Genomic DNA, 24,488 nt, shown 5'->3' with positions numbered 1-24,488 from the left:
TCAGCAGCTAAGACACACTATTAAAATAAGGGAAATCCAGTAAAATATAAGAGTGTAAAGAGATAATTAAGTTTCTAAAAATCTGTCTGATAAAATAAATTGGTGAAAAACTCAACAAGCAACAGTACAAACTGTTTAGTAAAATGGCTTCCATCATATCATAGACATGTGCACTACTCCATAGCACTGATGAATTGTGATAACATAGTGTGTATTGCTATTGCCGTATGAAAAGAATGCATTTGTATGCTTTACCTTCTATTGAGAAAGTGTACAGCTAGTCTTTTGCTGCTCAAGATTCATCATTGTTATTATGAATCTGCCACAGTATAAGACTGTTTTTGTTTAGTGGATCACTCTCCTAAATTTTTGGCACACAGACTATTTCCTGCCTGGACATGCCCCATTTTCACAAGACTGAGATACTTTCCTGAGGCCATGCCCCCTTCGTCGGGCAAGTTGGAAATGTGCCAAAAAATGGTCTAAAAGCCTTGATAATGTGTGTCAGAAGGCATTTTAGACAGGTTTTTTTGTTGCAGAAATCAATCACAGGTGCATTAATAATATCCCCCAATTGTGTTTGAGAAACATTAAAAACATTTAAAAACTACCTCTATTCTATACTAGAATTTTTGTTATATACTGCAAGATACACATGTCAGATGCAAAAAACAATATTATTTTGGAGTACTGTACAGACAGTCCCCGGGTTACATACAAGATAGGGTCTGTAGATTTGTTCTTAAGTTGAATTTGTATGTAAGTTGGAGTATATTTTATCATTGTAATCCCAGACAGAACTTTTTTGGTCTCTGTGACAATTTGATTTAAAAAATGTTGGGTTGTCATAAGAATCAGGATTAACAATAAAGCTTCATTACAGACACATTTGATAACTGTTACAGCTGATTATTGTAGCCTAGGGCTAAAGTACAATAAATTACCAATATCCAGAGGTCCGTTTGTAAATAGGGGTTGTATGTAAGTCGAGTGTCCTTAAGTAGGGGACCGCCTGTATAGAGAAAATTTTGTTTGGGAGCCAAACCAACATTCATATTGGGACTCGGGGTTCAGGTTTGGCCACGCAACCTGAAAGTATTGACGGATTGGCGGGACGAACAGCCAATCCAACAAATTGAGGGTCTCCCCCTGGCTGATCATAGCCATGTTAAGGGCATCAGTTTGGTCTCTAGTGGACCGCTCATCTCTAGTCACAAGGGTATAAATGCATGATGAGATCTGCAAATGTACAACACATTTGGCTTGCCAACAGGAAAATATTTAGAAAGAGAGAGCACAATTTGTCCTTTTTCTAAAGTTTACTGTGATATGTAAATCTGGCTATACACTAGTGATAGTTTTACTGCAAAAAAGGCAGATTTAAACACATTTTATGGTCATTGGAGATTTCTGGAGATGATCCGTCATGTGTTTTTATGTTGTTCAATAGTTCCTGCCAAATGATGAATCTCTATTTAGCCGGATAGAGATGAACGTGGCAGCATAGACATGTGCAACCGGCTGCTTTGCTTATGGTTCGATAGAGGTGACTTGGACCCCATTGGACCCCCTGTTCTCAAGATCTCATCACTAAGGCCCCCACAGTTCCTGTAGTTAGGGCTTAACTTGTTTAGTAGGAAAACCCCTTTAATATATTGTCATGATAAAAGACAACCTTCATGGAGGAAACCATGAGAACGCGACTACTTTTAAAATGGCTATTTGATCCACAGAACACACACTGCGCATTTTGAAAGGTCTGGGTCCACGGCGTTCCCTAGTAGACAAACAGGGGCCACTCACACCCATCATGGACAACCCCCTATTCCCACCTGGTCTTTCTAAGGGTGAATTCTTCTCAGGCACAGACCACAAATCTCTCCAATTTACACAGGTACTAGAAGGCTCCACCCTTCAACCGCTCTCTGTGCTTCTATGAGGCAGCACACCAACAGCCATCTAGCATCTCCAATATGCACAACTCCAACACTTTTACACCTCCCTCAACCCGCACACTAAACTAACCCGTACCTGGACGCATTTTGAACAAATGTGCATGGCATGCGACCACACGCCCCCTGATCTCTCAGAGATGTATAAATTGTTAACGACTCCCAACCACATACCCACCCGTCGTTCTGTAAAGCCTGGGAAATAGAATTGGGGAAAACATTCTTCAAAGGCCAATGGTCACAATGTTTCTCCCTAGCACAAAAAGCAGTTATAGCCTCCAAACTCCAGGAAACTAGCTACAAGATACTGACTAGGTGGTACAGAGTGCCCTCGCTCCTACACAAATGGTTCCCATCAGTCCTGGATAAATGTTGGCATTGTGGGTCTACAGGAGGTACAATGTCTCACATATGGTAGCAATGCCCTCGTCTAAAAAACTTTTGGTCTGGTGTTGGTCTTAAAATCCCCGACACCCCAGAAGCAGTCCTACTACACATGTTCGACATACCAGTCTCAGCATATAAGAAATCACTAACCAAGCATCTCCTGCAGGCAGCCAAAACAATTATCCCAAGGAAATGGAAACCTGACTCCCCTCCCACAATGAGTGAGTGGTTTGGGGAAATAGCCCTGAATGGAAGAACTTATCGCTCAATTTCTGGACAGCAAAACCGATGCCAAATTAATATTGCTCTGGTTGATCTGATGGATGCTACCCTGCTTATATTACTTTAATTTTGGTATAATATGTAAAATTTCAACATCACCAACATATGTGCCAAACCTCAACAACCTTACCATTTCTCTGAGTTTTTCTTGACTTTTTAACCCATTCTAAATTTTATGGATGCCTAGAGTTGTATATTAACCATAGAGTTAACCATAGTACTAACCATTTAAAAATTACAAATGTACATACCTTAAACATAACTACAGTGACGCTTCTGTTCAAAGGCTTCAGAAGAGAGATGTTACAGTAAACTGCTCTATTCCTAAAGTCAAAGATCCCGAGCTATGTAGTAACAAAAGTTAAGTCAAAACTTTCTTCTTCTTCTTACAAAGACATGTTTGTTGCCGCTGCTAATTGCAATAATTGTCTTCTTAGGAGGATTGGGTGAAAAGAAGGGTATGATCACAAGGGCAAAATGCATTTTATATCTTTTACTGAGGAACTGATGGCATGACAGAGTTTTGTCTTTCTGTCTTGGTCAACAGTTTAAATATATGGGTTTTGGCTATAAGTACACAAAAATACACTTTCTCAGTTTTCAAACACTGCTCCCAATTGCCAACAGCAACCCAATGGTATGGTATATATGCAAATTAATATGAATGCCACAAAGACTTATCACCACACAGGTCTAAGGACATGCATTTAGTTAATGAAATTACATGTTGTTTTTTAAAAATAATCTGTCATAATCATTCAAATGTTATTTAGTCGACCAGAAGTATGACATAGAACATAAGAAGCTGAGCAGGTCAAGATTCAGTATAAGTACTCAAGGACCCAATCCTTATTTGGGACTGTTACCAAAACACAGACTACCACATGGCCCCATTTACTTCTATGGGATCATGCTTATGTATTCCATGGCTCCATGAATGATCCAAATGCCCAGACTGCCAAGTATAGAGCAAGACCTATTTCTGATTGAGTCCTTCTCACATACTAATGACAGGCAGGCCACAAACAAGGTACCACAGGCTCATTGATTGTGGCCTACATACTGCGCATGTTCATATGCATGTAGCTGGCTTTTTTCATTTATATATTTGCTTTCTCTGTGTTTTGAAGCTGTACCTAAGTTAGCGGGATGGTTTTATCAGTGATTGACAGCCCTATATTTATGCCAGTGCAGCTGTCAATCACAGATAGGACCACTTAGAGAAAGTGTTAAAAAATATGTTTTCTAACATCTATTCATACAAAACAATATATTAATTGGGTCAGTTCCTGCTCTATAACAATCTATTTCCTGCTAACATTGTATTTTCATGGTGACAGCCTTCCAGTACTCCTGTGAATCGCATTTGTATTAAATCCAAATATAGGTAGATAACATTATTTTATATGATAGGATTTGCTATCATTATACAATAATGTCATTCTATTATTATTTATACCTCAGGGCTATTCCACCCCAGTATTTAGAGATGATATTTGCAAAAACTCTTCCATATTCATTTAGAAATTATACATGTGATGCTGAACCTTTACCCCCTATCTCTGCAGCAGTCACATAGTATTTGTTATTAAATGTCTGTGTTATTATTTTCCCTATCTGTTCTTTTGAAATTGATTTTTGGCTGACATGTTGTAGATCTCATTCTAAAAAAGAGTTCATTCCCTTCTACCTACACTAAAAAACATTCACTTAAAGGGGTTTGCCACTTTTCAATAAATCTGTTCTACCCCTAAGATAACCGGCTATGAACAAACTGGAGAAAACCATCTATATCCTTTTCACAAACAAATACTCTATATTGACATACATTAAAATCACAATACATAAAATTGGATGACTGACCACATAGACATCACATCAAAAATAGTAACCACATGAGCCACCTGGTATATATGCGCACAATGTAACTCCAAAATACCAAAAAGCAAGAGACATCAGATCAATAAATAACATAGGGGCGTCTTTCCTAACATGTGTTTCAGCATACCAAGCCGCCGAAACAAGGGGTGGTGCTATGAGGCTGTCCAGGATATTAATAGGACTCACAGCCCTGGTGGAGATGGGCGGCACATGATGATATCTTGCACGGCCGGGATCTATAGGAACCTCATGCACATCACCACTGTGGCCGAGGACTGAGGGACCGCCCCACCAATTGCATCAAAGAAGCAAACAAAGTCCAATTCCGTGTCAATCAACCCAGGATCCAGAGCGAGAGAGACGTGCATGCGCTTTCTTTTTGGATGGGCACCATTTTGGAAAAGGGAAGTTTGCCCTTAAAAAGGGTAAAGTATATTGAAACATATATACAGCAAAAAGCAGCTCCGTACTGATAAAGCATGTCTTGCAGGCCTCAGAAATGCTATAATTAAATTAAAAAAGGTACATTTGCCTCCTTTGAAAGCTTGAGTCTTTCACTGCTCTCACCATGCTGCCCCCTGCAAATATACATTTACATATAACTTCATGTTGCTAAGTCCATCCTAATGGCATCAACCACTGTGCCTCTTTCTCTCACAGTCCATCTCCCATTACAGTGAGAGGAAAGGGAAAGGGGAAAGCAGAATGAGTCATAGTCTCCTGCTTAAGGCCCCTCCTGTTCGTTCGTGCTCAGACATGTAAACAAAGAAACACGAGAGTCTGCAGACAGAACTAAAGTAAGTTCCAGGAATGCTGAATTGCTTGGGATTATTATTAAGGCAGTAAAGGCACAAATACAATTTATATAAAAGAGTGGCCAACCGCTTTAAGATTTTCATCTCATATGTTAATAGGACAAAGCTCTGATTATAGTCATGGCTGCTAAAGCAAAAATAGTTCAGAAGGTACAGTACAATTACAGTAAATTTCCACCCTACGCTCACCCTTTTTTGACGTTTCAGGAATAGTGGAAATTAAGGTTTATTCACTTGATGAGGAAAAGTTATTCTAAAAAGTTTTGTAATATCAAATAAGTGGAAATGAATAATTGTTAATCATGTAGTTAGTCTCTATGCATACTTCAGAACTTGGTATCAGCATCTCCTTTGCATATCTCTTACAAACATTGACAGAAGTGCCATTAATGTTGTCTGAATACTGTGTGCTGAATACTGTTGTGCTATGGCTGCCCTTCAATCTGGGACTGCTGGTGCTTTGTAAATATGCAATGTGGTTCTTTGTCTATCAGTAAAATCTTATGATTGATACAGAAAGGAAATGGATGTATTTGATCATCAGTCTGAGGTCCAAAGCTTCATATGAGTAGAAATCTCTTCTGATGGACATGAGGCACAATGTTACCGTATTGGTACATGTGCAGTTAATGAAAATAACTGATGTGATACTAGCACCTCAGACCTAGTAGAGCTTTAACTACATCCCATTCTATATCCATTCTATTGCCATTCTATTGCCAAACAGCCACCACCCTTCTGGAAAGGCTTTCTGAAAGATTTGGAGCTCTGCAGTTATTGAGTCAGCATAGCATTAAAAAGTTTATAAAACTCACTATATGACAAGTTGTGGCTGAATTACTGTGGTTTATAAATGCTACCATTTTTTCATAACAGCCCTCAGAGTTGCTATGGAATATCTAGAATGGAAGGAATTACACAAACACACTTGTCAACGTGTTACAGCTGAGATGTATGGCCGGTGTCTAGATTTTTTAAATCTATGGCAATAGGAACAAATTAAACTACTAAATATAGTGAAAAAGACGTGTATCTCAATCATTTTATCCATTAAATATTTATATATGCCAAAAAATTGTTCCACTCCATGTTCGTGCAATAGATGTGTAACTTTATTCATCAATAACATTTCAGCTCTGGAGATTTGATGCCTTTTTCAAGTTTTCTCGTAAGTTGTTTCAGTGCAGCTCCTATGGCTATGCTCTAATAAGCACATATACACTGTATCCTACTGGACTTCATGTTACAAAGCAAATCAGTGCCTATTCTAGGGGTTAGCTTCAGTAAAGATTTGGCGTATATGAACACGATTAAAAATAATGACTAACATTTGCATAACATTTTCAATGTGACCCAAGAAAGAGAAGCAAAAAAGCAGAAAACAATAATAACTTAATCAAGGTTGATTGTATAAAGTTAAAGTATAATGTTAAATAAACTCTAAATATTCTTAAACATTTTGTTATTATGTTGATACCTTCCACAAAAAAAAGAAATAAAATAATTCTGTCCTACTTTACAGGCGATTAAGAAAACATTAAAAATGGCATGCAGGTCCAATTTACAATCTCTGGGGAACATCTCATGGCATAAAACAACTGGAGCCTGTGCCACTCGCTAATACACGAACACAAGCATTATATGGCATTTATATTAGAATTAACCGCTTGGCTGGAGGTTGACGCTTGGTTGCAAGAACAGAATGAAACTTAGGTTGGGAGGAGCATGAAAGATGAAGTCTAAAGAAAGAATTCAAGAGCATTTCAACACTTCTGCAATAGAGCTGAGAATATTGACATTCAATATTCTGCAAATGTTATATATAAAATTACTCCACAATCAGTATGCACACACTTAACTTACCTCAATCCAGATATACATATCATGAGATTAGCATTTCCAGACAATAAAGTTTATGTGCAGCAATGTCCATTGTCTGTCTGTGAAATGCAGTCTTTCAAGCATTAAATTATATGTTAGTTTTGTATTGAACTGGTTCCTCAAAATGAGGACTATGAGATGACATTAATGTACTAAGTGTTGAACACAAAAGACACAAATAAGTGAATTGTCTCTAAAAAAAGATTCAAGATACTCAATTACCATAAATACTGTAGATCTTTTATTTTATATAAAAGTAAAAAACATAACACTACATAACACAAACCAAACATAATATACAATATATACAATATCTATACATTAACTTACCTACTGGTCCAGCCTCATTCCCACGTAGCATAAACAATAACTTAAAATACACTGAAATGAATAAACACTAATTACCACAACCCCCAACCAACTGATTATCACATCCTAAACCAAACCAATAAACAAAGACAAGCCACACCCATAAATAAACATAAATGACTATAAATATACATAAACCCACCCCTCACCCTCTAATAACAAACCACCCCACACAGGTCACATCTTACACCATTTTTTTTACATATATACTAACAAACACAGAATACACATAACACTACACTACACTATATACTGTATATACTACATAAGCCAACCCAAGTTTAAGCCAAGGTGCCTATTTTTTCCACAAAAAACTGTGAAAACATTTTGACTTGAGTATAAGCCTAGGGGGGAAGATACAGCCGTTACTCTCTAATAAAATGTCCACTAGTGTTCCCTCATCAATAAAATGTCCAATAGTCTCTTCTCATGTCTAGGAGAGTGCTGCCGTTAATAAATTGTGCAATAGACGGTCCCCATTAATATAATGTCCAAGAGAGTGCCCCCTTTAATATAATGTCCAAGAGAGTTCTCCCATTAATATAATGTCCAGCAGAGTGCCCCCATAAATACAATTTCCAACAGAGTGCTCCCTTTAATATAATGTCCAGCAGAAGGCCTCCATAAATATAATTTCCAGCAGAGTGTCTCCATAGATATAATGTCCAGCAGAATGCCCACATAGATAAAATGTCCAGCAGAGCGCCCTATAGATATAATGTCCAGCAGAGTTCCCCCATAGATTTAAAAAAAAGTTAGTGACACCCTCCCTCATTGACCCCAGTGTCCTCTTCTCCCCACAGCATGTCTCCAGGTTACAGGCCAGGCTGGCAGATGCGTGTCTATGCAATCTGCCGTTACAGAAAGTATGATGATCATAGTTTGTGCGCCGGCATATTGCATTGATGTGCAGCTGGCCTGGCTAGGAACCCGAATAAGTGCCATGGGGAGAGAAGAGAATCCCATGGATCAGTGCTGGAGGTTGAGTATTAACTTTATTTTTTTTATATACTTGAGTATAAGCCGAGTGGGGCTTTTGTAGCACAAAAGTTGTGCTGAAAAACTCGGCTTATACTAGAGTAAATACGGTAATCAAGAAAATGCATTTGTAGCTTAGAGTGAGTTATACTCCTGCCTAAAGAGTATCCAAAGCCGGGGAAATCAGTAAGATGATGCACTTGAAATTTGTCCAACTGCCCCCTTTTGAATACACTGTTCTTCCTTCAAGATCCATGTGATTTGTTTGTGCTACAACGAGATGAAGAGCTTCATACAACACTCATAAAATGTAGTTGAAGGTTTAATAGTTTCTATAAAAGTAGACTTAGTGTGTACTTTATTGGGGATTTAGGATTAATGTGTGTGGAATGATTATAATTAGAGGAAGAAAGTCCTGGCATTCACTTTTCATCCCCCTTTCCAACAGGTCAGGTATGGGTAAATGGGGAGAGGCCATGAAATAGACAGTTAAAAAGACTTCTAATCCCTCCAGGAATAGTATGAACCCTTTGAGGCCCATTTACTTACCCGGTCCTGTCACGATGCATCGGTGCGCTCTCTGACTAGGATTCGGGTCTTCCGGTGATTCACTAAGGTCCTGCTCCCGATATTCAGTAGGTGTCGCTGCCGGGCCGAGGTCCGCCGGAGTTCACCATCCTTTTCCTGGTGCATGTAAGTGCGTGTCAAGCAACACTTTTTAAAAAAAAAAATACTGTGGTTTTTCCGAATCCGTCGGGTTCTCTGACAGCCACGCCACCGATTTCCGTTGCATTCAACCTGGCGCCGATGCAACACAATCCGATCACGTGCACCAAAAACCCTGGGTAATTTGGCGCAAACTGGTAAATTTCAGAAAACCCAACAAAAATGAGAGATTCGGGCCCTTAGTAAATGAGCCCCTTTGTGTTTAAAACCAAACTGGACCACTACAGATTTGCTAGGCTGAATTGCCAGACAGGTCTGCTAGCCTTTTCTGAATAGATCACAACCATTTGTCAGACATGCAGTTATACATGGGGGCAAATTTAACAGTACTTCAGCATTCTTGATCTCCCCTATACCATAAAGCTTCTTGCCGAATTTATTAAGAAATGTGGTGTGTTTTACTTATCCCCCCAGTGTGATTTTGATACCTGTATGACGTTAAACCTCTTCAATTTGAGATAAATATAGGCAAAAATGCTTTTACTCTAGTTACTCTAGTTATTATATTGGTTCTGTTTTAACACCAGAAATTGTCAGCTCTTTGAACATTGTAAAAGTTTTTGATTTATGCAGCTTGTAGCCAGTAGTAGATTATAATACAGACAGTTTGGGCAGTAACCTAGGATCCAAGCATTAAAAGGGGTTCATGGATACCCAAATCTATGAAATCTTTGTACTTCCTTGTACATCCTTTCCTGCTCTCAATACACATATACACAAGAGCAATTTCAGATTGAAAGCAGGCCGAAGGGACACATCCTCCATCCCCCAAGAATCTTATGTAGGAAGGGAATTCCAGCCTTGTAGGGGCTATAATATTCATACAGACCAGTGTGTATGGCAGCCTTAATCTGCCGCAGCTCCTAGCAGAGTCTGACAATCTTTATGTTTTCGGTGGCATTTGCCAAGTTTGTAGTTGTATTAGCCAAAAGCAGTAGGACAGGCAGTCATCCATCTGTCCGCCACTTCAAATACTGATCTCTGGTCAGCTTACAACTAAGCTGTTAAGTCTCATGAATTTCTGTGAAGTGCAGATAAATAGACCCTAAGATGGAACTAGTATTATATTGGTTTAATTATGAGTGGAGAATCTTAAAACAAGCAACATAAAGCTTAAAATGAGTCTAAAATAATAATGTAGTTGATAATTCACATAGATTTTAGCTATGAAAAGTTGATCTTTTCTCATTAGTAAAATGGCCTGAGTAACCAAACATAGAGCAGCTTTCATATATAGTATGCTCTTAAAACGTGCAGAGCTGTGATTGGTTTTAAGATAGATTCCGAATGTTCCACAATACGTATGTATTCTTTTATTTCCTTTTAAAGTTCAATTATTTTTACAGTAAGATTAGAAGCGTCTATATCTCTGCTCTTGCATTAAATCATTCTCGAACCCGGACAAAAACACAGCGGACCGCATTGTACTGCAATTCATTTGGATCTGTCAAGATTTGAAGGAATCCTTTCCACTATGAGCGAAAGCTATAACACATTACTATAAGATATATTCAAGGAAGGCAGCAGCACTCCAGTAGATGAATTAAATCAGGGTGATCTTTATTTCAGATGCGACGTTTCGGTGTATCCACCTTTTTGAAGCATACACCGAAACATCTGAAATAAAGATCACCCTGATTTAATTCATCTACTGGAGTGCTGCTGCCTTCCTTGAATATATTACCGGATCCTTGCCACGGATATACAGATTCTGCACCCAGACAAACAGGTTGTGCTGCCTTGGACTTCTCCATATATATATATATATATATATATATATATATACACAGTATATGATATGTTCAATAATGCAAATGAAAAGTGAAGAGATTAAAAGCAAGTCATCTATGTCAATTCTAATGCTAATGTTCAAAAACATTTCAATCATACCCTTGGAACTTGACATATTGACAGATCTCATTGTGGCTGATTTAACACCTGAATTTGAGTAGTAATCTGTGTAAAGCATAATCTACAAAATGCAGATTTGTTTGATGAGCAACAGCTGTATGGTTTTGACAGAATGTACTTATATAAATGTCATAACAAATGTAATAGCATAACAAATTTATATGCTAAAGTGAGATGACAATTTACTGTTGGCCTTTTTGAATGTCCAGCTGATACAATAAGCAATGTAGATGAGCAGCTTAGGCAAAGGCTTCCGTTTTATGTTACTGTAATCTGTTCAGACACAAAGCACACAGATTTCCACCACAGAGCATGTTAATTTGGTTTCGTGTGGATGCTAATGACTTTATGATCACATTACACTGCTTAATTGTCATATGTTACCAAAAATGTAATTGTCCCCTCAGGAGATTAGACAAAGGGGAAATTTTCCCATGCCGAGTATATTTAAGAAAAAGTTTTCAGAATGGTTTGTGGGGATTTGTGAAGGAATGAAGCTAAATTTACTAGACACATGCACTATTTATTTCATTGTTTTAGTAATTTTGTGGAATTTCCATTGTATTTTGTAGTGTAGAGAGTTATTAAACCAATGCAAAGAAAATATTGAGCCGTTATGTTTAGTAAAATCTTCAGCTGGATTGTTGCTGTGCCTCTTTCCTTTACCCTGTTCCTTTACCAAAAAAATCCCTATACATAAGAATAAATTCCACTTGATGTTCTGTTTGGATAACATGTTAGCCTACATGGTGTTATCATTCATTGTAAAATGAATATATGTATTTTTTTTTAAATAAGAGCAATAGCTTTTTGCTAATAATCTTCTAATGGTGCTATTTCTGTTCAAAAATAATAAACAGTAACATGCAAACATTTACATATCTATCCTCTTAAATAGATTTATAGATTAGGAATTGATTGGGTGTTAGTGCCCCTTGGGATCAGCTTTTGATTTGCTAATCCAATCGCAGCCAATCATTTATTTCCTTATACTGACAGTCACTATGAGAACTGATTATTTCATTGCTTAGTTTACTGAATTTCCAATCTCTCTAATATGTTGATGGAATTGTATCATTAATCTTCTGCGCAGGCTTGAAATGGATGAGATTAAAACATTAATATTTAACATTTAAAATGTGACAAATATAAAAATACAATGTCAGAGATAATGACTTCAATATTTTGTGATTAAAAATATATATTTTGTTACATAGAATTTGATACATGGCTCTAATTATTCCAGACAATATCAGCATAGAACATATCAGTACTTACCCTCATAGTGCACATAGAGCAGCCCTTATGGTGGGGATTATGTTGCCACAACATGTCATTGAGTGGCTTTAAATTTGTGAGCATTTCAATCGACATGCTCAGTATTTCCAGTTATTTTATAGTACAGTCACTGTGTCATAAAGCAGGAGTAGCTGAGTAGTGTGATATATAATTTTCATAGAAAAGTCTGAGAGTCACTTATAAATCTGCAAAGAGATAAAGTATAAAAAATTTGTTGATTCTATACACAGTGAAACTTTGTAATGAGTGAAAGTAATGGAAATAAAAGGTGAAGGCGTAGGAAGAACACAGAAAATGACTTGACATATGAAAGGAAAGAGGAAGAGATTGTCTAGTCAGAGCTCATTCTCAGGATGAGTTGTGACTGTGAGGCAAGATGAATAATAAGGGACATAATGAAGCAATAAGACTGAGGACGCTTTACATTTGCTGAGGATTATGGCACATCTGGGCTGGGGTTAAGGAAGAAGGCTGGATGCCAACACATGATCAACTGCTAGCAGTCTGGAGATGTTATACTGTTTTTTCTTAAAGGAAATCTACCTACTGATAGATCCAGGCACTGTTACTGTGATTATCTTCTTATATCTGTTATGTATGCCCTCTATCCTTTAAAACTAAACTGTTATAATTATACTAATGAGCCTAAAAGGCGCAACCAAAGCCCCTCCTTCCTCTGTCTTCACAGACTGTCTCACAATCCCACTGCTCCCTCTGCACTCATCCCTCACTCTGGCTCCTGTAATCTCAACCCAAGGTGGTAGAGGGAAGTGTTAAGGGAGCAGGTGGAAGGGTGAGAACAGCTTAAAATCCTGTGAAGCTGGAGCATGGGGAGCTTTGGAAATTCTCTTCAAAACCCTCTTTGGCTCATTAGCATAATTTGAAAAGTTGATTTTGGAGGGAATGGAATCGATAACAAATATAAGAAGATTACCACAGTCATAATGCCTGGATCTATGAATTTAATTGTTATCACTTTTTTTAAAATAAACAAACATGAATGGTCAGAAGCATGTCTAAAAGCATCAGGGTTACCCGGACCAAAGATACTGTGCCATTGCAACAAAATTAACAAAATGAGATAGGACATTTTTTGTGAAAATATTTTTCAGGTCTAGAGGGTGCTATATTTGTTTTGTCGTTTTCTTGACATTAGGCCTGTTGGACATATTAGATTTGCCTAAATTCAACAAAGCCTCTACAATGAACATTTTGTATGATTTGTTCATCTTTAGCCATAAGCATGTTAATATATTTGGACACAAAGGACCATCAGAGTATCGTAGGACTGGATGCTCCACACAGTTCATGTTTAGGTGGTATAGTAAATAGTATGAAACCATTTGTTTCCATACTTTATTCAGTTATTTACCAAAGGGTATAATTGCCCCCTCTTCAGCTTCAGTACAAGATTGCTGGGTGGTTGAAACTTCTTAATTCATAATTTCCCTAATTGAGATATATCACAGCAGTTATATAACCAACATCTAGTTTACACTTTCTTTCTTATTGAACCAGGCATGTAGGATACGCCCAACCTGGTTTCCTGAATCCATGAAGGTCATAAGTTAGATTATTCTCAGCATATTCATTAAACTTCTCCTTGAATTCCTTTAAATACACATAATATCAGGGAATGGATTGATCTTTCTGAAGAATCCTCTAAGAGACCATGTGAGAGTGATAGCGCTCACATTGCCCAGGCATTTAGATTAAAAGGTTAAATTGACAACACAGTTTATTCAGTAGAATGTAAAGATGGTCACTGTCATATAATGTAGACTGTTGTCATGGAAATCAGCTGATTGATACTGAAGGTCAGAGGGCTATGACATTGTATAATCTAAATTCAGGCCTTGGGGTTTTGATTAATGTCTATAGGAAACATATATTCAATAAATGTTTTTATCTGCAAATAGTGTAGTCATAGTGAATAATTGTACTGCCACCACAATAACAATTGTCCCTGGTAGTACAAGTAAATGAAAGCTCATATGTGTTTATTTGCTTTAGTTACATGAATTTATTGTGCAATGTTTCTGCTGATAAACTGTGTTACTTACATTTTCTGGCACTTGGATTCTAAAGGTTATGCAAACATTATGATCGCATGAGTGGAAAACAACTGCAAAATATATATTTTACAGTATATTAATATACAACTAAATCTGCATACAACCAAGTACCGTAGTAGCAAATGGTTCTGAGATATGTGTTTTAAAGGCAATCCAACACCGGAATTTCCACCTCTAACTTAACAGCCCCCTAAGTAGGGGATGAAATACCTCAGTCAAATGAGCTGAAAAGTGTTATATGCTTCCTAAAAAAATTACCTCCTGTCAGGCTAAAGGTCAGGAAGGTAAGCCCATCTCTTCAGAGTCCACAATCTTTGCCCTTTACTCTTTAATTTTTTGTCCCTCGGTGTCATTTCATTAACTCTTTAAGGACCAGGACATTTTTGTATTTTGCATTTCCATTTTTTACTCCTCGTCTTTAAAAATCCATAACTTTTTTTATTTTTCCGTTAACAGAGCTGGAGTACGGTTTGTTGTGTACATAACAATTATACATCCTAATGGCAGCATTTCATATTCCATGTTGCTTACTGGGAAGCTGGAAAAAAATCACAGACAATAAAATTGTAGCAAAAAATGCATATCTGCCATTTTCTTATTGACAAATTTCTAAAGGTTTTATTATACTTTAATAGATTTTCAGTAATCAAAAACTTTTGTGACTAAAAATTTTACAAATTTTCCCTATTCTGAGACCAATAACTTTTTAAATACTTTTTAACATACAGAAATGGAGGTAGTGACATTTTCATTTTGTGGACTGTATGACCTTTCGATCACTTATTTTTACATTTTTTAAGTGCAGCAATATGGCAAAAAAGACATGTTTTATTAGACATTTGGCTGCTATCTTCTGTTACAGGGTTTACCACTGGGAATTATTGTTTTTATATGTCAATAGATCAGGACTTTTGAGACGTGTTGTATTCAAACATTTTTTTATCAGTTCTATATAAAGGGGGGATTTGATCTAGGTGTTTTTTTTTACTTTTTTTTACTTTTTAGACAATGTTTAACCCTAGGGGATCTGATTGCTCCTACTATATACTGCAAAACTACAGTTCAGACTCCAGGCTGCCATGGGAATGGATTGTTGCTTCCCAATGTCATCATTGCAATCCAAGATTGTAGTGCCCACACACAGTCGGCATTTACTTGCCATCAGCAGCTTTGCCAGCAGCAAGTAAATGGTTAACACCCACAATTGGGGCCAGCATAATGCAGCCAACACTTTGAGCCCTATTCATAAATCCTTAATGGGATACCTCACACTGTTTGACACTTCTCAGTGGAAACTTAGCTTCTGTGATTAATTGTACCCAGTTCCCCTTCCTTAGCAAACTTCTGTCAGTCTTTCTAGTAAAAGAGAGGCAGAGTACTTTGAAAATGGTTACTATCCAAAGTGAAGAAAATGACACTCTCTACTATTCATTTAGGCAAAGATCATTTAAAGCAGGGCATTTTTGGTCCAGGGGCTGCATTGTCATACAATTCAAATTCAAGGGGCCGCACTAATAACCTGCACCCTAGAAGCACCATTTACCATAGAACAGCACAAATGCCACTCCACTAAATATAACCTCAGAAACCATGTAACTATTGCTTTGGGATAATAAAAACCTAACACTAGCCATTAAATGGCGACCCCAGACCAGCCTTTTATTAATAATGTCGACCCCAGAGCAGACAGTAATAATGGAGATGCCAGACAATTATTAATAATATAGACCCCAGAGCCGATAAATATAAAAATGTCCCAAATTAGAAAAAGAGTAAAAACATAAAATGATGGGCAATCCAGATTACAAAGAAGGCTGCAACTTGAGGTACTGCAGGCGGCATGTCGCCTCTGTACTGCAGATTGTGCATTCTTAATTTAATGCACTAATAATTGTCAAAACTTCTCTGGGGTGATCCAAGCCGGGTACACTAAGACAGAATTTGTTTTAAAAATATACTGTATATTAGGTACAATGTAATAATGAATTAAGTAAAACCAGTCCTCTGAATCCATTACATGCTTAAATTGCTTGCTTTATCGATTCTTACAAAGCACAGGTTAAAAACATGAAGAGAGGCACCTTACCATTAGCCTTATAAGCCCTTATGAAACATTTACTAAGCAGAGTAAATGTTAAAAAAATCTTTTGTTCCCATTTCTATCTGTCTACAGGAGAACAGGCTTCAGCTTTTGAAAAGTTATTATGATAAAAGATATAAACCTAAGAAAAATGCCTCAAATCGTTTCAAGGACACATCAGAGTGTGTAATTTTCTTGTTTGTTATTATGTATATCTACAAAAACATGTATCAGGGTTTAAAAGTTGAAAGTAAATAATTCTAGTGAATTGGGGCTGATTCTTGTTCACGTTGTATGAAATCTTTACCTTCAATACACTAATCTATGTTTGTTGTGTGTCACACTTTTTTTTATAAAAATGTAACTTTATTTTTGAGCTAATGGGATTATGTATTTTTCTAGGCCTAGCAAAACCCATGGGGCTTGTAGAAGGACCAGGTGGGCTTGGTCAAGGTGGAATGGCTGCAACTTTAAGAGATGATAGCCATGAATCAGAAACCAAATATGAAGAATATGGCTACAATGCCCAACTAAGTGACAGGATCTCACTGGACAGATCAATTCCAGATTACAGACCAAAAAAGTGAGTAAACAATCTCTTTTATGTGAATAAATTATCTCTTTTAAAATGTTTAAAAGGGTAACAAAATCCTAGATTTATACCTGATATGATGTATCAAATCTTTCTGAGAATCACAGAGTAAATTCATGAATATGGTGCCAAAGCAAACTTTGTTGTTTCAGCTGTTGCCCGTATGAACCAGAAAGGGTCCTAATGGCATACAATTAACAAATCATACAGATCATATGCTATTATTTCACTAACCATGTACATATGTGGATACATCTGATATATTTATACTCAAGTTAGAAATGGGATTTGACGATTATTTAAAAAAAATCCATTTGCACCACTGGGATATGAATTACCAGATAAATCAGCTTCCCATCAGTGCAGTAGAGAGATATTTTTAACAACCATGAAGACTCTTGACAACTTGTCAGTAAGATTCTATATGTTAAAAATAGACTTTGAAAGGAAATTTTCTCTTTGACATCCATTTAAATGATCCAATCTGACAAATAACTTATCCATCTTAAGTTTTTTTTTTTATAAAAAATCCTGGATGTGCATCATGATTTGTGCTGTATGTGATAAAATTGTGGTCTTTTGTAATTTGAAAAAAATTATGGGTCACATGTGGTTGAAATTCAAGACATATTTCACATCTTTAATGCAATTATCCTATAGATCCTCTTAAATAATACCAAAACTGCTACGCTTGAACCAGATTGGTTAACTATTGCAATTTCTCATAATATCAAAAATGGCAAAAACATCTTTGGCTGACTGTCGTGTGTTCATCTCTATGTCATGTAAATATGCTGGAAATTATAATGGAAATATATATTTTTTTAAGTTCATACACCACTGGTGTCCTATCATTGCCTTACTTTGCCATTACTATACAGTTCCTAAAATCATATATACTTGAGTATAAGCCGACCTGAGTATAAGCCAAGACCCCTAATTTTAACACAAAAAACTGGAAAAACATATTGACTAAAGTATAAGCCGAGGTTGAGAAATGCATTGGTCACAGCCCCAGTATATAGCCATCCAGCACCTGTAGTATATAGCCTGTCAGCTCCCAGTAGTATATAGCCTGTCAGCCCCCTGTAGTATCCAGCCAGCCGTTGTAGTATATAGTTTGCCACCCCCTCTAGTATATAGCTTGCCAGCTCCTCTAGTATATAGCTTGCCAGCCCCTCTAGTATATAGCCTGCCAGCCCCTCTAGTACATAGCTTGCCAGCCCATGCAGTATATAGCCAGCCAGCCCCTGTAGTATAATGCCTGCCAGCTCCTGTATTATAAAGCCTGCCAGCCCCTGTAGTATATAGCCTGCCCAGCTCCTATAGTATCTAGCCAGCCCCTGTAGTGTATAGCTAGCCAGCCCATGCCGGGGGGGAGGAGGGGCGTTGTAAGGTGAGTACACTTTTTATTTTTTCTCGACTCGGGTATAATATTTTATTTGTTGAAAAACTCGGCTTATACTCGAATATATATGGTATATATGGTATATATTTTCCACTAAAGTAATTAATTAAATAGTAAACAACATTACTTTACAATGAAAGTAGTCAAATTTAATATCTAAATTAGGATATTTTACATTCACACCATCAATAATAGAGAGTATAGCAGATTTAGAATTACAGGTCTCTGAGTTTTAAAATTTGTTCATGTAACAGAAGGTATCCTTTGAGGAGTCTTCCACATTTAGCAAACTGCTGTTCTCAACTATTAAAAATGCAGTTGCAGCACAAGCCTTCTGTTGCCTTCCACAATGTCAGAGAATCCCCAGCTTCCTCCATAAGCCCTTGCCCTGCATGTTCTTTATTTTAGATGACCTGGACAGATATGCATAGTTACAAAGAGCTAAGTGCTGATGTTGGCTCAAAAGAAATCCCTGCAGTTTTTTATCCTTTGCACTTAAGTAATAATTCTATATGAGCGCATCTTCCATGTGAACCATCGGTAAAGTCTTATGGGAGTGAATTTCACCTATAGTACATGTTCTCATGACATAAGCTGTGATGAATACACTTAAAGCTATTTTCTATATGAAATCACAAGTTATCTCTTTCCTCTTTCCCCTCCATTGGATTTGTTATTGATTTAATTCTATGTTTGGCACCAGCTAGGTTTTCTAATTAAACAGTGGCCTTAATTAGTGCACAAAGCACGGAGCATGGATCTTGATTATTAAGTCCGGCCTGTGGGAGAAGGAACTGGGGATTGGCAAATCCAAATTAAACAGAATCATAAAACTAAATGACCTTACCCCAAGTCCCTCTTGTTACATGTGGGCAATATATCCTGACTTATTAATTGCTACATAGATAGAGATAGCTGAGCAAGACAAGAAGAAGAAGTATTTCTCCTCAACTGTGTCATTCTTTTATACAAACCTACAGGCAGGACTAGATTGTAAATGTAAAAACTGATTTTGTAACTAGTGGCATCAGTTACGCAATACTCAATATAGAAGGAAGCTGGCATCAGTTACGCAATACTCAATATAGAAGGAAGCTGGCATCAGTTACGCAATACTCAATATAGAAGGAAGCTGGATAATACTCTAATGGCAATTATGACATTTTTATGGGACTAACTTCCAGCTTCAGATGCAGAAACTGAAGACTTTTCAGATCCATGTGAGAGGTCGGTTAGGAAAGAAGGAAGGAAGGCTTTTCAATAGAAGTCTGAAAGAACATTGGAAGAGATTTTTTAAACACTGGAAATTCCTGTGCCAGTTTTAATATCCCCTGTAGTCGAGCGAATGAGGCACATCTACTCTGCTCTGACATCTCACATCTAAAATCACATCTTGGTCCAACAACAACAGATTCCAACTTTTACACCAGAAACTTGATGAATTCCCCCAAATGTTCTTTGGACTATTTGATCTAATTTTAATATCTTGTATGTATCATATGTCAATAATCTTTGCGCAATGATTGACACATTCAGGGAATACCCTAAATCTATTGCTAGATTGATAGGCATTAGCAATTGCTTCTCTAAAATAATTTCCTCCTTGCTTTTGTGTTAAAGGGGTATTCTCATCTGAGCATTCACATTTAATTTAATTCATTTTCCATACATAAAAATTCTTCAATTGGGTGTTATTAAAAAAATGTATGAAGTAATTTCTCATAAATGTAGCCATGTTGTCCCTTAGAAACGAGATAGCGTCCTAGGATACGACCACATCACATTTTGGCAGCAGTGGCCAGACATGCGCTATTGAGTCCTGTCTGACCACCAGGCTTCAGAGTTATTACCACAGGATGGCTGTGGGACATGCAGTAACTCCCCGACATTTCATATACAAAATCCTTTTGTTTCTTTGTGCAATCTCTCCAGCAGAGGTGGCCATATCCAAGAACACAGTCTTGTTTCTAAGGGACCATATCACTACATTTATGAGAAATTATCTTCACACAGGTAAAAAAAATTTTTAAAACATCTAATTGAAGAAATGTATATGGAGGCCGATTAATGAAACACTTTAATTCTTTAGTGCAGATAACTGACAAAACTTCTGCTTTTATGGAAGTGGTCATGCTGGTTCATAATCAATTAATAAAGAACATTTCATCAGGAGCAACAAACAACCCTATCACATGATTTTTCTATTTTGAGTTCATTATTATGTAAATAATGGTGTCATTTGTTAGGTGTTAGTGTTCCTTTGACAGTGTATGTACCCATATTGTAGTGTATGTGACAGTGTAGTGACAATTGTAGTGACAGTGTATGTACCAAGGACAATTGTTTAGTTTTCAAATACGTATAGAATTTATTTTCTAACATTATTTTAAGGTTGAATTTTCATTGATATTATATTGATATGCAATCCATGCAAGTAGGTAAAGGCATATTAACATAATTTCTAGAGACACCTTGTTGATCAGTAGTTTAATCTACACATGTCACTAGTAGTAATGTCTATGAAACCTTTGGAGCAATATAAATTCCATCCTGACTTTATACCCAACTGTGGCCCTAATTTTGCATTTTAAATACTGGTCTTCATAAATATTCAATATGAATCTTTAGAGAACGAGTTAAGACCATGCAACTCACATTTAATGTAATTAGCACTTGCAAGATCTAGTTATCCAATATTCAAAACTAGACATTTAAAGTCTGTCCTTGGAATTAATATGTGTTTAATAAATGCAACACAGTTGATTGTAAAGTTTCCCATATAAGTCTACATTTCAGAAAATTGAAAATGCAAAAATAATTCCTTTTTCCTATACCAGTTTCTCTACAATATCTCACAAAGGTGAATTTAGCATATCTTTTTCATGGGACAATGCTGAAGATATGACACTTTGATGCAATGTAAATTATACAGTGTAAAGCTTGTTTAACAGTATATATTTGGTGTGCCCTCCAATTTCTAAACCACTAGCAACAAAAATGAGCAAATAAAATATTTTCACAAATGTGAGAGGTATACACAATACCGTTGGGGATTTATCCGAGCTTGTTCAACAGATAACTGATGCACAAACCCTGAAATAGCTGTAATTCCTGGCATATGGCATATTTCCTTCCTTACACCACTTTTGAGTCAAGTGTGTATGGAGGGGTATAAAGGAAGGGTTGCCTGACAGCGGAGTGGTCCGTCACACCAGCTATAGCCTGCGCCCAAAACTGCCCCACATGTATATCAAGAATCCAGTGTATTTTGTATATGGCACATGCAGTAGACGGGAAACTTCAAATGCTGGTACTCTGTGTGCTAGTGCATGATACCACCATATTGTTCCTCAAATTTTGTGTAAATGTCATCTAAAATATATTCCAAACTAAGACTTAGTACCCTTTACCAAAAAGTAAGGAAATACTCAGTCCGTTGACCTGTTTTCCTTCAGATGAAAGCACAAATGCTTTTTATAGAACACTGAATTTTAAATTGTTCACAGTGTTCATGTGACCTTTTTTTGTTATAGATTTATTCTTATGAGGTCAATCTAGCTACAAGAATAGCAAAAACAGCATGCGTATGATTTAACACTTGGGGGTACTTAAAAATTAAGGTACATGTGGACACATTTATATCAGATTCCATAACATAATGCAAAAAAACTTCTATAGAAATTGGAATAATTAATTTATACAAAGTCTAAGTGTGATTCAAATAAGTATTACCCTAGCCTGACACATAGAACTAGCACAATCTATACAATCCATCATAGGCTTAGATTTGTGAGTAAACATAACTGGATAGATTTGTATAGTTTTACTCTGCCTCCTCCATTTCAGCTATTATACGTGAGTGCTGAACAATTTTCTTTGGGTATTTGTATCATTGTAATACCTATTTACGCAGTAATGGGCAATGTGCATTAAACTTGTTCCATGATGTGTGAACAACTGAATAATGTTGACTACATAAGACCTTACTTTATACAGTGATGTAGGATTAATGGAATTCAGTGACAAAGAGTTTCCAGTTCTATTCCACATTTGCAATGAGGAAATGGAAAGTGATTTGCCCAGTGTCAAGCTTTTATGAACAGCAGCCTTGTATATCTCTAGTTTTCACCTCCTTATGAGAATGCATAATGTGCAACACAATACAACATCTATTATTCTTTATCAGAAAGGATATGTGTCTATATTAAACCTCACTGAGGGTCATGTATCCATTGAGCACTTGGGAAAATATCATATTATCTTTGTGAGTATTTTTCTCAACATATACTTTTTTTCTCTTCTCTTTATTTCTCACTATATTCTCGCTGCTTTGTATTACTGTTTCAGGAGGCAAAGAACAGGCATTTTTCATGTTCAAACCTTTCAAAATGGTGGTGACTGGTGAGTTTGAAGCTTTGGCAGATGTCATTCCATCTGTCTGCTTATAATCAGCTATTTCTTTCACATCGGATAGTCCCAAATGAATTTCTTTAAAGTTGCTGCTTACAGATATTATCTGGGTGTAAACAACATATGGAGGAAAGACATCAACATGGTCCGATGGCAGGGAGGCAATATTATAGCACACTGTGTCCTAATGCAGAGCATGAGGATTGAAGAAAAGCATGATCATCAAATAAATACCTGCAGTGGCCAGATGTGAATTAGGCAAAACACTATTGGTTTGATAGATTTAGGTTTTAAATTGATCATACAAGTAAAATTGAGATTTTTAAACATGAAGTCACCTTTGAACACCCTTTTACAGTTTATTTATACATCTGATTAATCTAAAAAGTCACCGAGCAGCGGTAAAACGATTGTGGTTGTACAGGGTGGGACTGGGCCTGGGGATAGAATTGGCCTGCAACCTTCTAGTCGGCAGACAGTGGGTCCGTGACAGGAGAAGATAATCAATTGTATGGATGTAAGACATAATTGATTATCTGAGCGCATCAGCACAAGCATGTCTATGCCCTGTGAGACATCATACAGTGTCTCTACCTGCCCTACTGCATGGGATGTCACAAGTGGGAAAAGGAAGCTGGAGGGTGGGTAACTACTGAGTTATTTTTTATATATCTATACGATGAATGGCCCTGTGACTCTTAATGAAAAGACAGTACAGGAGGCTGATGCAGGGCAATTTATTGAGTGGAGGCTGTTGCTGGATATTTTATTGAGCGGAGGCTGCTATTGGATATTTTATTGAGCAGAGGCTGCTACTGGATATTTTATTGAGCGGAGGCTACTTTTGGATATTTTATTGAGCAGAGGCTGCTACTGGATATTTTATTGAGCAGAGGCTGCTACTGGATATTTTATTGAGCAGAGGCTGCTACTGGATATTTTATTGAGCGGAGGCTGCAACTGGATATTTTATTGAGCGGAGGCTACTTTTGGATATTTTATTGAGCAGAGGCTGCTACTGGATATTTTATTGAGCGGAGGCTACTTTTGGATATTTTATTGAGCAGAGGCTGCTACTGGATATTTTATTGAGCAGTGGCTGCTACTGTATATTTTATTGAGCGGAGGCTACTTCTGGATATTTTATTGAGCAGAGGCTGCTACTGGATATTTTATTGAGCAGAGGCTGCTACTGGATATTTTATTGAGCAGAGGCTGCTACTGGATATTTTATTGAGCGGGGGCTACTTTTGGATATTTTATTGAGCAGAGGCTGCTACTGGATATTTTATTGAGCAGAGGCTGCTACTGGATATTTTATTGAGCGGAGGCTACTTTTGGATATTTTATTGAGCAGAGGCTGCTACTGGATATTTTATTGAGCAGTGGCTGCTACTGTATATTTTATTGAGCGGAGGCTACTTCTGGATATTTTATTGAGC

The 24,488-nt window shown here is 37.0% G+C and overlaps 1 protein-coding gene across 1 annotated transcript in view; it reads left to right on the top strand.

Moving 5' to 3' along the window:
• GALNT9 (polypeptide N-acetylgalactosaminyltransferase 9) overlaps positions 1-24,488 on the top strand; it is a 173,494-nt gene that overhangs the window by 2,649 nt on the left and 146,357 nt on the right. The window contains exon 2 of the mRNA XM_072144435.1: positions 17,039-17,219. Within this exon, the coding sequence (XP_072000536.1) occupies positions 17,039-17,219 (181 nt within the window). The remainder of the gene's footprint in view (positions 1-17,038; positions 17,220-24,488) is intronic.

This window comes from Engystomops pustulosus, chromosome 1, assembly GCF_040894005.1.
Source record: "Engystomops pustulosus chromosome 1, aEngPut4.maternal, whole genome shotgun sequence".
NCBI lineage: Eukaryota > Metazoa > Chordata > Amphibia > Anura > Leptodactylidae > Engystomops > Engystomops pustulosus.
The sequence above is the reverse complement of the archived record's forward strand: the minus strand, read 5'-3'. Positions and strand labels throughout refer to the sequence as shown.